The sequence below is a fragment of the Dendropsophus ebraccatus genome, chromosome 8 (genome assembly GCF_027789765.1).
Source record: "Dendropsophus ebraccatus isolate aDenEbr1 chromosome 8, aDenEbr1.pat, whole genome shotgun sequence".
In the NCBI taxonomy this organism is placed as follows: Eukaryota; Metazoa; Chordata; class Amphibia; order Anura; family Hylidae; genus Dendropsophus; species Dendropsophus ebraccatus.
In genome coordinates this window covers 89,366,287-89,381,030 of record NC_091461.1, presented here as the reverse complement: position 1 = coordinate 89,381,030, position 14,744 = coordinate 89,366,287, and the positions used below count along the sequence as shown (strand labels likewise).

At 41.3% G+C, this 14,744-nt stretch overlaps 1 protein-coding gene across 2 annotated transcripts in view; it reads right to left on the bottom strand.

The window, feature by feature from the left end:
* Window positions 1–428: 428 nt before the first annotated feature.
* ANXA11 (annexin A11) overlaps window positions 429–14,744 on the bottom strand; it is a 34,358-nt gene continuing 20,042 nt past the window's right edge. For both annotated transcript variants that reach the window (XM_069980903.1, XM_069980904.1), the window contains exons 5-15: window positions 14,243–14,330; window positions 12,304–12,398; window positions 10,724–10,837; window positions 10,548–10,638; window positions 10,045–10,124; window positions 8,516–8,572; window positions 8,111–8,204; window positions 7,061–7,156; window positions 4,533–4,591; window positions 4,197–4,319; window positions 429–3,258 (exon numbers count right to left, since the gene is read on the bottom strand). In XM_069980903.1, coding sequence (XP_069837004.1) covers window positions 3,199–3,258; window positions 4,197–4,319; window positions 4,533–4,591; window positions 7,061–7,156; window positions 8,111–8,204; window positions 8,516–8,572; window positions 10,045–10,124; window positions 10,548–10,638; window positions 10,724–10,837; window positions 12,304–12,398; window positions 14,243–14,330 — 957 coding nt within the window. In that variant the 3' untranslated portion in view covers window positions 429–3,198. The remainder of the gene's footprint in view (window positions 3,259–4,196; window positions 4,320–4,532; window positions 4,592–7,060; window positions 7,157–8,110; window positions 8,205–8,515; window positions 8,573–10,044; window positions 10,125–10,547; window positions 10,639–10,723; window positions 10,838–12,303; window positions 12,399–14,242; window positions 14,331–14,744) is intronic.

The following is a 14,744-nucleotide window of genomic DNA, read 5'->3' as shown; positions in this document are numbered from 1 at the left end:
ACTCATTGCCTTGGCTGAAATGTCAGGGACATTTTTGTCAATACAGACAAAAAAGAAAGGAAAAGAAAAAAAAGAAAAGAGAAAAAGAAAGAAAGAACCTTCACCTGGCTCTGATACAGTCCCCTGGCGCCTCCTCCTCCTCCATGCCCTGTGATGTCACTCATGCCACCAGAGAGCTGGGGGAAGAGAGCAGCCTCTTGTGGCCGGAGGTAGATGTGGAACCTGCAGTGGTGGAAGGTAGGTCCTGTTCAAGCCATAATTTTGCAGCCCGTTGGAAGAAAATACCTGGACCCTTAAACAGAATGCAAAAACACAGTGTGAATGTAACCTTAAACGTACTAGGTACTGAATGTAACCCGGTTTAGTTTCTCTAGACCTCTCTGCACAATGTAAGTGATTACTTATCATGAATTAAAACTCCCAAAATCTGGCCAGTACAAACAGATTTATTCACACATAACATATGCAGACTTTTTTAACGTACAGGCACAATATGGCATCTTTCAAATCTGTTTCACCTCTATATAATGAATTTGGTTTCTCCTACACCTTACCAGTTTTAAAACATGAAATCTTAATATTTCTGCCCAGTCTAATGGATTACCACTACTGTTGAGAGGATCTGTCAAACTGTTTGGGTTTGACAATGTTCTCCGAACCTGAACGCTATCTATATGATTCCCCACGGCTGCAGAAGTTGGATCTTAGGGAGTCCTGGAAAATATGGATACAGCCTATGGCTGTATCTATGTTCTCCAGGCAGCCCTAGGATGGCATCCAACTTCTGTAGCCACGGGAAATGAAATACCAAGCGTTCGGTTTGACAGGTCTGCTCAACACCAATTACCACCAGTTATTTATGGTATTCAGATCAAAAAAGTAAAAAGAAGAAAATGCAAATATATAAATGCAATGGGATCTAAAGAGGTAAGCATGACTGAAGTTCACGTTACATGAAAGGCTGGTTTTACAAAGACTGAATTTATTGTAACAATATTCTTTGATAGATTATTATTCCTTGTACACCTTACAGAGTCACTCTCACTACCACCCTAGCACACTTAAAGCAAATATTTTGCAGCTCATGCTGAATCTTTACATATATCTAGTAATGATACAACAAATGTCTTTAAAAACTATTTCCCCGTGTTGCCCATTCCTGCTGTCACTCAACCGAAGTTGATATATAAACAAAAGTATATTTTTACTTTAACAAAAGTTATATTGCAAAGTAATGTAACTTTATTAATGGGGGTTATCCAGTGTTACAAGAAAATAGTTGATTTCTTCCAGAAACAACACCACTCTTGTCCTCAGTTTGGGTGCAGGTTTTGCAGAAGTAAATGGAGCTGAATTGTAATACCACACACAACCTGAGGACAGGAGTGGAGCTTTTTTTGCAAGAAGCTGTTTTTAACCCTGAATAACCCTTTAAAAACAATGTATTAACAAAAAAACTAAAATGAATAATGTGGCCTTTAATTTCATTGTGGCCTCTCCTCACCTGTTTGTCATAGTAAGTGATTGCATTCCCCATGTGAGCGGGGTCGAGCTGCGGAATCTGCGGCAGGTGATCCGCTCGGATTCCTCAGTGTGAACATACCCTTATTGAATAAAAAATTATTATTCTAGACAACCCCTTTCAGAGTAGTTAACAACTCAAGCACACTTGGCACCATCATTTTCTTTTTTTTTTCTTTTTACAAACAGAAAGTAAAAACCTATAATGAAATCTGTGCAGAATTTTCTGCACGTTACTCGATTTTGTGGATTTCCCTGTGGATTAGCTGAAGAATTTATCAGCATCAAATCCAAGGATCCAGGATTAGAAAAAACAGCACAACACATGTCCTAAGGTTGTGTGTGTTACTGCAATTCAGCTCTATTCACTTCAATGGAATGGAGCTGCAACATCCACACCCAAACTGAAGACTAAAGAGTGGTGCTGTTTCTGGAATAAAGCAACCATGTTTTTCTAAGCCTGGATAACTCCATTAAGGCCCTTTTACATGGGCCAGTGCCGGTTCCCAATATTCAGCCAAGGTAAAAGGGCCAGTGATCAGCCCTGATCTTTTGAGCAAGCATTTAAATTGTTATTGCCCTATGTAAACAGGTCATGTGCAATAATGATTAAATTAAATGGTCGCACAAACAATCTAAAGATGATTTATGTACCCCAGTCTCATGATTGATTGAGCGTTGTAAAGTCTTAGCACACAGAACGGGTGCATATTGTCTGCATCCTGTCACCACAGGTAAAAACGGCCCTTGCCCTTTAAGAGGTATTCCAGGAAAAAACAACCTGCGTCTCTATAAATTTCTAAGGAGCCAACGGAAAGAGACAACACTCTTCTGGCGTACTCTGCTCTTTCCGTTGCTCCATAGGAATGAATAGAGCTGCAGTTCATGTGCCCTACCCGCAGCTCTATTCATTACACAGAAGCAGGGGCCTGATCCAGAGATTGGCGGAGGGTACAGAGGTTGAACCCCCCCCCCCCCCCCCTGCAATCTCCAACTTAAAAGTTGTTTTTTCCTGGAATACCCCTTTAAGGCCAAATAAGGCACATATCTCCACATGTAATAGGGCCAGTGATCAGCAGACAAATGCTCATCTGCTGATCACTGTCTTTCAACATGTCTACAAGATAATCTGCTACCAGACGCACATGTGTAACGGGAGATGCCTGGGTGATGGCTGATTAAAGGAAAGGGCTAAAGATCTTTGTGAGAATTATGGAGCTGTCTAATCAGCTATGCAAGCGAACACCAATTTACGGGGTGCATACGGGGTGGGTCAGGCCGCCTAATACGGCCTTTAGTAACCAGAAATTTTCTTCTCCTTATAAAAATAACATACATAGAAGGAAAAGCTTTAATACAGAACATAACTTTTTCTAAAAATATACCAGTAGGTAGCAGTGGCCTCTGGAGTCCACATATACCATATAAAATGTTATTTCAATAATGCAAAAAAATTATAATATAACCTAAGAGACAAAAATTGAGTAAACTGGATTGTGCATTGTGCTCATTTGCAATACGGCTATATATGCATTTTGTGGGTGCAGTCTCACATTGAGGAGTGCCCAGTATCAGAACAAAGGGGAATCTGCTCATGGTGTGTCCAAGCATAGAAACGGAGAGGCAAAAAAAGATCAGATGAAGAGTCTTTCTGAGTTTGGAGGCGAAAACACGAGCTCAGTCATTGCCACCACAAATCTTCAGCAAGATCTTCTTGTAGTCTCCAGATGTGTCACCCTATGAAAGTGGAAAGATAAGTGTTACATGTATCACTACATTCTCACTGTATAAACATTATATTCTGAACTTTGTGTATGTACTCTATGTTCTGTGATGGAACAACACAATGCTGGGTCCCAAAAGAGACATTTAACAGAACTGAACAGTATTTTCAAAACCTAAAACCCCAATAAATCTGCATACATTTTAAATGTCACTCTTGGCATTATGGGACCTAGTGCCCCCTACAGGGAACTGTCTGTAAGCTTATGTCTGACCAATGCAGGAGCCAAGTGTCCTAATCATTGTCTGTCGTGACTATAGATTTTTCAAATGATAAGGACACTTGGCTCCTGCATTGGTCAGACATTAGCTTACAGACAGTTACCTGCAGGGGGCACTGGGGGTCACACCCAACTGATTACTGGAATAAGCAGAGAGAAGCATGCAGCTGAGTGCTTCTCTCCCAAGCTTACTGTATTCCCCATCTTGCTGCATAATGTTCTATAGAAAGTCTATGGAGCCTATCTAAAATAAATTAAAAATCTATACAGATGGTTCCAAATTTGTTAATGAAATTTTGAAAACCTGCTTACTTTTTTCGCATTGCTGTAAGTTTTATATGTGAAATCCATGCAAAAATCTGCAACAAAGCCACCTGTTGTGAACATACCCTATTACTACGGATGTCGCCCAGCAGTCCTTCACTGCTCTTGTTCACGTGTCACAATTTCTGCCTCTATAATGCCCTTTCATAAGTCACTTTTTTGCCACAATTTGTGAAAAATCCTATAATAATATATGAAAGGTGATAGGGGTAACGGTGCAGCCAAGTGGGAAAGGGAAATTTACTGAACATGACTGATGAGGCTGCTCGTCCTATGCCCCCTCTACCAGATTGGTCTGCATGAACTGGAGGTACGCTGCTTGTTCTGTGTGTAGATGTGTTTTCTTACCGTGATATCTGTATAGAGAGATTTGCCATACATTCTTTTATATTCCTGACGAATATCAAGGAGATCCACTTCACTCCGAGACACCATGATACGGATCAGAGTCCTGTCTTTTGTTCCAGCACCCTAAATATACAACCAACACAGTGAGGTCCACGACACGTCTGCTCATACAGTAGAACAGACTGGCAATAAAAAAAACACAGGTAGCAATATGGAAGGGAAAAAATACTTGTATAATACTTGTTTGGCAAAATAATCTCAGGGGGGAAAAAATATTTATCTGACTGGCTTTGTCAAATGCTGGAACATACATAGAGGTACACCGCACACACTCACCCTCATCGCCTTGTAGAGGCGCTCCGCAAAGAAAGCTGAAGTGTTTCTAAGGCACTTTACTAAAGAAGGAAAAAAAAAAAAAAATGAATATCAGTTCGGTTGTAGAAGAGACAATAAAAAAATGAAAAAGAGTAAGAGACCTAAATGTTAAGGTCACTGCAATCTGTGATATATAGCCTCACATATTTTATGTGCCAACCATGATCATACTTGTTTACTTCTATAGGGAAGAACAAACCAATATGAATGCGACACAACACATGAGGCTATGTTATAAAGTAAGAAAAGGAAAGTTCAATAAATATTATGAGCCAAGGTGTCTATTTATTGACTGTTACTCCGTTACAGGCATTCCACGTCCGTGTTATGTTGGGAACACGGAACATGTCAATGCGGTCTCTCTCTCTCTATATATTATATTAAATGCAATTCATTAAAGGGGGTCTTCCCATCTCTACTAATATAGTTATACTTGCAGGGATCATCAAGTTAAATATTTTTGCAAATAAATTAATTTAACATACCTTCCCCCCTCTCTCCCTCCCATTGTTGACAGCTTGTTGTCTAGGTTACCGTACACCACTCTGCTCTAAAAGCAGTGGTCTGGCTGATACAGTATGTATGTGTATATTAATACAGTTATACAGTTATTGCTGCACTAGTAACCTTCCTTACAGAAATAAGATGGAAACAATGTTGAGTGAAGAAACACAGCACAGCAATAATACATGCAAGGAAATGGACACTGTCACAAAACACAATGAATCTTTGCAGCACGGTCAATGACTCCTGGGTGCTATAGGCAATCTAAGAATTACCAGACATCATCAGGAAGCTAATAAGTGATCAAAGCAAGAAAGAGATAACCAGCATTAGCATGGACAAACAAGGTATACACAGACACCACACACATATGCAGAAACATCCTACAGCAGTCTACATTTACCAGCAGCCTGCAGGATACCTCTAACTCCTGAGTCCATTCAACTAAAGGGCCTATTCCACGGGTCTTTAAAGAGGAGCAAACGAGCACTCTCAGCGCTCGTTTGCTCCTCGTTCCCCGCTCGCTGCCGCCGCTATTGATTGCGGCAGCAGCGAGCGGGTGAGTGCGGTAGGGGCGGCGGGGAGCTGCGGGGGGGCTGCCCGGGGGATCGCTGATCGCCTGGGCAGCCCATAGGATATAGCAGCGTCTGCTGCCGACGCTCCTATTCAATGGAGCGACGGCAGCAGATCTCTGCTATATCAGTTGCTTGTTTTTCAACATGTTGAAAAACAAGCGACTGCAACGATCAGCCGACATGAACGATGTCGGCTGATCGTTGCACTCTATTCCACGGGACGATTATCGTCCGTAGCGGCCGATATCGGCCGAATACGGACGATAATCGTTCCGTGGAATAGGGCCTTAAGGGCAGCCTGTATTCTGTAACTGGACTCCATGAGGAGGAGTCACAGTGCCCGACAGTACCTGGAAAGTGCCCCTGCTATCAGTCCATTCACATAGCAAAGGTCCAGGTAGGAAAGCAAGTATTACTGTCATTTAAATTGACTTGTGGTACTGGCCAGCTGGGGGTTTGTTGAGAGTATATAGACTGCGTCTTCTGGAATAAGTCAGACTGTGTAGTGTCGGGCTACAAGTAGTGGTCAAAGGGGCTCCTGTGCTGTGGGACATGTCAAAGCTTACAGTAACACTTTAATATTCATTCATCCTTTGGTGACTCCAGTAATAATACATGTTTTTTTAGTAACTTCTGGGCAACTTGGAATGAATATACACTTTATTGTTTATATTCTATTATTCTTTTAACATTTAGCATAGGGCAGGTGCACATTAAAAGGCTACTCCGGTAAAAAAAAAAAATAGTTTTTAAATGAACTGGTGTCATAAATTTATACAGATTTGTAAGTTACTTCTATTCAAAAATCTCAAGTCTTCCAGTACTTATCAGCTGCTGTATGTCCTACAGGAAGTGGTGTTTTCTTTCCAGCCGGACACAATGTTCTCTACTGCCACCTCTGTCCATGTCAGGAATTTTCCAGAGCTGGAGAGATTTTCTATGGGGATTTGTTACTACTCTGGACAGTTCCTGTCACAGACAAAGGGGGCAGCAGAGAGCACTGTGGCAGACTGGAAAGAATACACTTCCTGCGGGACATACAGCAGCAGATAAGTACTGGACAACTTAAGATTTTTATATAGAAGTAGTTTACAAATCTGTAAAACTTTCTGACATCAACTGATTAAAAAAAAATAATATATATATATATATATATATATATATATATATATATATATATATATGAACTGAGTCATCTAGAAAAGATCCATGTAGCTTGCAAGGCATTGTCTGTCACAATAAATCAGCAATCTACTAATTCAGCTTTAAGGCAGAAGAAGTACACAGCATCTGCCCTGGGATCTGTGTAACAGGTCCACTAATACTTCATAGATTTCTGTAGATGACAAGTATCTTTATATGGCTATTTGTAGCACAGATCCCCATATGTGCTGATCAGTATCCACTCACCCACAGCGAGCATGCCTCTCTCCAGATCCCCAGACATTTCCCGGCAGATACTCTTCTCCAGTTCTCGGTTGCACATTCTCTGGTACTCAGAGAAAACTGAGGGAAGAAATAGCAAATTTGTAGACAATGAACACAGTGGGAAACTAGTTCTTATTTGTTTAGTGTTGAGGAGACCTAACAAAATGTTTGGGTTCGGCAACATCAGCCAAACCTGAAAGATCGGCCTTAGATTCCTTGTGGCTGTAAAAGTTTAGTGCAGTCCTGGAAAGCTTGGATACAACCATAAGCTGTTTCCACGTTTTCTGACAGCCCTAGGGCTGCATCCAACTTCTGCTATTCCTGACCCTTCAGACCCCCCGTGGGCCGCCTGTGTGGTTATGTGAGCAGACATTATCTGTATGTGCGTACAGGACGCAAAACTGTCAGTAGTCACTGACTATCCACATTAGCATCTAAGTGATTTCTCTGACAAATAATAAATACAAATACATTTAGCATTTGCCTTGATGACCAATGATGTGTTAACCCTAGTAAAAGTTACTATAACTATACTTATATTAATCCTAATCTATAGAGCACTAACATATTCCACAGAACTGAATGACTGGATCGGTGAACTGACCCTAATAAATTACCCATTAAACTGCTGTCCATAAACATACTGGCAGCCTTGTGTAACCACCTTGGGCCAGGCCTGTAAATTCTTATCACTCTCTACCCTACCATTAATGATTCATTCAGTGCACAGGCCATAAATGCTATGCATTGGAAAATCCCTTTAACCCCTTAAAGGGAAGCTATGACTCCTGCATGTGGTTAACAGCCACTGTGCAGTAGGTGATGGAAATGCTGGGAAATCTGCTAAGCTATACTATTTATTTCTTAAAGTTTATACTAAATAAGGAGACAAAACAGGGTGAAAAGAATAAGAAGGTAAGAATTGATGGGATTGTTTTATTTTCCTATGTATTTTCTATATTTCGGTAATGTCACTTTAATAAACACATAATGTGCTGTTTTAATAGCAAACAAAGAATTACTTTCCATTACCTGCATTAAGGTGTGCCCGGCTGCGGGCGCACAGGATGGCATTAAACTTGGACTCATCAGTTCCCAGACGATTTTCTCCGGCTGCATACAGTTCCTATAAATACATTATTAATATTAGGGCTGAGTGATATGGGTAAAAATTAAAGGGGGTTATCCTATCTAACATAGTTATACTTGTAGGACTCGTCAAGTCAAATATTTTTGCAAGTACATGTGAGGCAGTGGGCACTGCTATCCATTTACTTCTATAGGAGATACAAGAATAGTTGGGCAGCCAATAATACCACAGAAATAAAATAATGCACCATAACACCACTGGGACCCCCATCTATCCTGTGGATGTAGCATAAACCTGTGTAATGGGAAGTGACTGCTCCAGTGTACAATAAGAGATCATGTGCTCACCTGTACATCACGCTGGACCAGTGACATGTCTACATTGCAGCTCTCATCTCTGTTTCCCTGTAGAATAAAATGACACTTAGTAAACTCAAAAACAATAAGAAACAACCACAGTAGCCCCCTAATGTTTTTTTTCATTGTTGCCTTTCAAGGGTTTTTTTGTAGGACAAGTTGTACTTTCTATTGGCACCATCTTTAGGTACATATGACTTTTTCATTGCTTTTTTAACATTTTTTCAGAGGCAAGTTTACTAAATACAGCAGGTCTGGTGTAGTTTTTTTTCTTCATCTTTATGATTATGGCATTCACAATATGGGATAAATAATGAGATAATATTATAGTTCAGGTCGTTGTGGTTATAGCAAATATGTGTATGTTTATTTTATGTTTTATATTAAAAAAAAATAATTTTGTAAGGGAAATTGTATAGTTGTATTTTTGGAAGAAGGGTGGATTTTTATATTTAATATGATAAAATTATTATTATTATTTTATTTTTTTACTTTTTATTAGTCCCACAAAGGGACTTTGAAATGCAATCTTATGATTGTTAATATAATACATTGTACTACTAGTATACTGTAGTGTATAGCATAACGTTTACAGGTAACCTAAGCGGCCCTGGCGGAGGCAAAGCTGAGTAGGCACAAGGCCCCCTACAGCTATAGAAATTCATCTGCACCCCAGTGATCAGTGCTGATGGGGTGACAAAAATTTAGAAACCAATTAAATGCCAAAATTACTGACAGACCCAGAGTTCCCCTTGTAAATTGAAAGCACTCTCCATTTACAACTATGGGACCAACAATGATAGTGCTCAGTTACTGTCCTATAAGCAGTGAATAGAGAGGAGCTTGTAGATAAATGCTGTGAGCGGGCCAACTCCATTAATATTTCCATTGGTGCCCAGCCTTCTGTGGTGCCTTTAGCTGCAGAGGGGGCTGACATGTCCAACTCTAACCAAGCAGTACACCCTGCAGGCCAATAACATGTTCTCACAGTTTTATTCAGATAAACTTTAGGCTATGTTCACACAACTTCTTTGTAGGCAAAATTACTGCCATTCTTTTATAATGACAGCCGTAAATAATGATAATTATTGATGGCGGTCATTATTTATTTATTTTTTTAAAAGAATGTTTTATCTCCTAAAAAGATGTTGTGGGAACATAGCCCCTATGTATTCAAATTACGAATGTCACATGACAGTTTAAGAACAACCATCCTACAAGTAAAGGGGTATTCTGAACTGCAGCAATTATCTCCTATCCACTGGACTGGTGATTAATGCTAGATTGGTGGGAGACTAACAACTGTGACCTCCACCAATAACCGGTTTCAACCATTCTCCTATGCCACAAGAAAAAGTGTCCCTTAGCTGAGTGGAGTAGGGTCCTACATGCATCCTTCCTCCCCTTTAAAGTCTATGGTACTGATGAACATAGCACAAAACTATGCTCATTGCTCTATGTTGTTATTTTCTTAGGAAACACAGGTAACATGGAGCAACATAAGAATATGATGGGATTACCTGAGCAAGGGAAATAAGCAGCCTCTGGAAGTGTCCAGATGTGTCGCTCTTAATGGCTTGTTCCAGGGTTTTCTTAAACTCTGCAGAAAAACACAAGACATGACGTTTTGTTACAGAACACAATAAAGAACACTTCTCTGAATTATATTTGTGTAAATTTGACTAAAAGAAACTTACCCCATATACAGACAATATTATAAATAGGGATGGTCCGAACCGAGTTCGGTTCGGGTTCGTACGAACCCCAACCCTCGGTAACGATTCCCGCTGTCTGCCCGCTCCGTGGAGCGGGCGGATCCAGCAGGAGGACCGCCTGGAAAACTGGGATACAGCCATAGCCATAGGCTGTATCCCAGTTTTCCAGGCGTTACTCCCGCTGTATCCGCCCGCTCCGTGGACGGCGGGAATCTGCTGCCGAGCGTTCGGGTTCATACGAACCCGAACCTCGTCAGGTTCGGACCATCCCTAATTATAAAGTATACTTAGTGCTGTTCTCCACTTACCTACTTTAAACACTCTGTTGATTTCATGTATTTCTGCATTGGTTCTAGATGCTAGGATCTCAATGAGGCATTCTTCATCTGTCCCGGCCCCCTGAGTACATACAGAGAGTTAGTGGCGGTTCTTTACTGATCGCTGACTGTATTACTTCCTATACATAACTTTGCATTGCACTTACTTTAATTGCTTCATGGATTTCATAAGCATCATACAGGCTTGGCGCTTTCATCATTGCTAGGATCGTTTTCTCAAAGTTCCCAGACAATTCAGACTTCAGGTCCTTTATTAAATCCTAATGCAAATGGAAAGGGTAATTAGTTTTACAACACTCAATGAAGATTTCTGTATCATTATTGCTAGTCTCTGGGCTCCCAATGGGCCATTAGCTTTTAATTTGTTTGATACGGCAATTGGGTCCTTGTGTAGGTATATCAGATTGGATTATACATATGCTGTACAGTATGTATACTTTATATGAACTATTAACCATCTATCTTATAAGGCAGATGTGCTGTGGATGCAGGCACACAACTGTCAATGACAGATACAGGAAACTAGCATGGGTGGCATTACATTTTAACTTAGAATTTTATGCAATTTAGTATTACAAACTCAATGAAGTCACTCACTGGTGTCAGCTACCTTATTATTCCTTAAAATGGCATTTCTAGTTTTTTGTTTAAATGTGCTAAGCCTGGCAGAAAAACATAGAAAAACCATTCTCCAGTCCCATTGCACAGTGCTTATTTGGTGTATGCCACCAATTGGCTGAACACTCCCAAACATATGAAGCACTGGGCAATAGGACCAGCTACTTGAGAACGGAGGTGGCAGTATCAACCTTTTTTATATAGATAACTCATTTGTTTTAACTGAGAACACAAACACGTGACTGGCAAAATCTCTGTCCCAGTTGTTCTCGTAAATGTGCTGCCATTCCACCAAAATCATATTGGTTCATAAAAAGATATTAGGAGAAGCTCCTCTCTGAAGCTGGACACACAGCATTTGCAGCACCTATCATAAATAGTGCCATCTGTTTTATGGTAGCACATCAGCATCTTTGTGTTTCATTGCTGTAATTGAGTCATGTGATCACCCGCCTGACAGAAAATCTACCTTACCAGATGCAACTAATACATGCGGCTAAAACCATAGACCTGTGCATTCATTAATGGCCACATGATGTTGCTGATAATCCCAGTCACTTGCATTTATCGGCATGTGGGGCTGTAGCCTAACTGTAGCCCAACACCCTCCTTGCAATGCCACAGGCTTCAAGTGAAATTCCAGTAGTGCTTCTTTAACATGTTTTATACTAGGAGCTAATTTAGGTGATTGTATCCAAAAATCATTGGATATGAGGATTTATATACAGCCGTGTACCCCTATATAAATCCAGTTGGCGGTGAGCCACCCATGCTTCCTTACTGAAACCTACACCAGCTGAATCTCTGTACAAGGCTGCGGAATATGTTGTCTTTACATAAGCAATGAGAAACAAATGAACAAGCAACTAGCTCTGCTTACTGTACTTCATGCAGGTATTGGTGTGTATATATATGTATATATATATATATATATATATATATATATATATATACACACACACACACACACACACACGTGCCTGGTCATAGTTACTGGAATGACAGTATCTATGGTTTACATGGCTGACTACGTTCACAGATCTAGAAAATGATGTAAAATGGAAATATGAAGTCATGGATGCAGGTTCGGAGCAGGCAGAACACTTACCTTTCCGTAAGCAGTTTTGAAGGATAAGGAGATTTGCTGCCTCTGCTTGCTTGAGCGGCTTCCCAGGCATTCAATGATGGCCTGTTCATCAGTTCCTGTTAGGAGAATGTACAAGGTTTTTTTTAATTTAAAGTCTATCTGCAGTTCTAACTTTATAAAGCTATTAGCCCAAACAACAGATGACAGAAAACACACCTTTAGCGGCTATATCTTCCAGCATCCCCTATATACACGCCTACTCAGCTGTGCAAGTATATGTTCTTAATGGGGTGAGGGGAGGAAGCTGCAGGCAGAGGCTTGTCTCTCGTACATACAAAGGACCAGGTATGTTGAAATCTAAAATGCCCAATGCTGCTTACTCCCAACATATTAGGGTCACCCCAATACACAACGTAGTCGTCCAAGCTTAGATGACTGTGCTAGGGTACTCCTTAAAGACAATCTGTCACTAGGTTTATTCCACCTTAAATAAGGGCAGCATAAACTAGTGATATAAATGCTGAACAGATCGGTGTATTTCTTACATCAATCTGTTCAGCCGTTCTCCTAATATGCAGGAAAATAGGATTCTTGCCACACCCCTCCCCCTGCCCTTCAGCTGCTGATTGACAGTTGAGTGCCTGTACACAGCATGGATAAATAACTGCCAATCAGCAGCTGGTGGGCGGAGTTTTTGCTTCTCATGAATATTAAGGACTACTGGGCTCACGCTCATAATGGAGAGGACTACTTATTGTCCATGTTATTCAGGAGGATATCTCTGAATCAGCTGCATAGCGCAATGTAAGTGATCCATCATTCTGTTCAGTTTCTCGGTGACTACTTTATGCTACCCTGAGATAGGGCTGCATAAACCTACTAAGAGAGTCTCTTTAAGTGAGATGGCTATTCCATCATGCACAGCAGTGTGAGTTTCTGTGCATAATACAGAACACATTGCAGGTCATGCAGTTCAGTACTGGGTGGTGCATATTGCACCAAATTTCTCACTGAAAGCACTGTAAGTAGTGGTTCTAGTGAAATTGTGAGTATGCCACTCAGATACTATTTGTACATGGCCATATGTATGTCCCCATGCTCCATGGCTATGGCCATTCTAAATTGAGGTAAGGTAAAAGCAGAAAGAAATATTAAGAACAAATTACCAACCTATGGTTGATAACCCAGTCAATATCTAGTAGAAATGCCACAGTGTCTGGGCCTCAGTCTTTTTGTATTATCACACATCGCTGTATTATCACACATAAGCTGAGGACAAGTGTGCCTCTGTATTTGGGAAAAAAGAGGCTATGTTTTTTAAAACCTGTTTATCCCCTTAAAGCGACTCTGTACCCACATTCTGACCCCCCAAAACTGGTCCAAGATCTGTCCAGGGGTCCGTTCGGCAGGTGATGCAGTTATTGTTCTCAAAAACAACTTTTAAACTGGCAGCCCCTTGCCCAACGGCCGTGGTCTAGATTGTGTATGCATTAGGCTGGCACACCCTCTCTGTCCCTCCTCCCCGCCCTCCTCATCATTAGGAATGCTCCAGGCAGATTTTCTACAATTCACCACCTGTGTGAGCACAGCACATGGGCTGGATCGTTAAGGCACCTGTGCAATGTTCAGACAGGAGGAAATGTTCTAGGGAAATTCCTAATAATGAAGAGCGTGGGGAGGAGGGACGGAGGGGTGGTGCAAAGTTAGGGCACAGATTCTCTAAGCCCCGGCCGTTTGACACAAGGCTACAGGTTTAAGTTGTTTTTTTTAGGACAATAACTGTATCCCTTGCCAAACGGACTCCTTGGATTAAAAGCAGCTATCCGAAGTGGTTTGGGGTGGGCAGATTGTGGGTACAGAGTCGTTTTAAAGTACACCTGTTGGAAATTTTTAGTACGGCGTTAAAAAATGTTATAATAAAAAAACATCTGAAGTTGTATTTTTGGGCATGATTCCTTACCAAATCCCTTCATGGCCTTTCTGAGAACTTCAGCATCTCTTAGTGGATCAAAGTTTGGTGCATCTGTAATGGTGCCTCTCTTCTGAACCTAGATAGAAAACCATCAAACATGGATGTTATCCATTAAGTCCATTGTACTGCATATATATTGGGAAGCATATGATAGAGGAAAAGAAGCAAAGCTCTACTAAACCCTAGCAGGACCCCTAGGAAGAGTCCTGCTCCACTATACACTGTACAAAGGCCGCTTTAACCAGAGGGCACATGGTGCACATGCACCGGGCCCACCCGAGCAGGCCGGCTGTTGCTATGTGCGACCAGTGCGGTCGCACAGGGCTCCGGCCACCAGCCTGTCAGGGGGGAGCGCCAGGGATGAGTAATCAACTTACCCATCCATGGCGCCCCCTGCAGGCCAACCCCCCACGCGTTCGCCGCTGCCCGCCATTGGCTCCCTCCCTGTCAGTCAATCTTGTGGCCGCACTTTCTGCGGTCACAAGAGGCA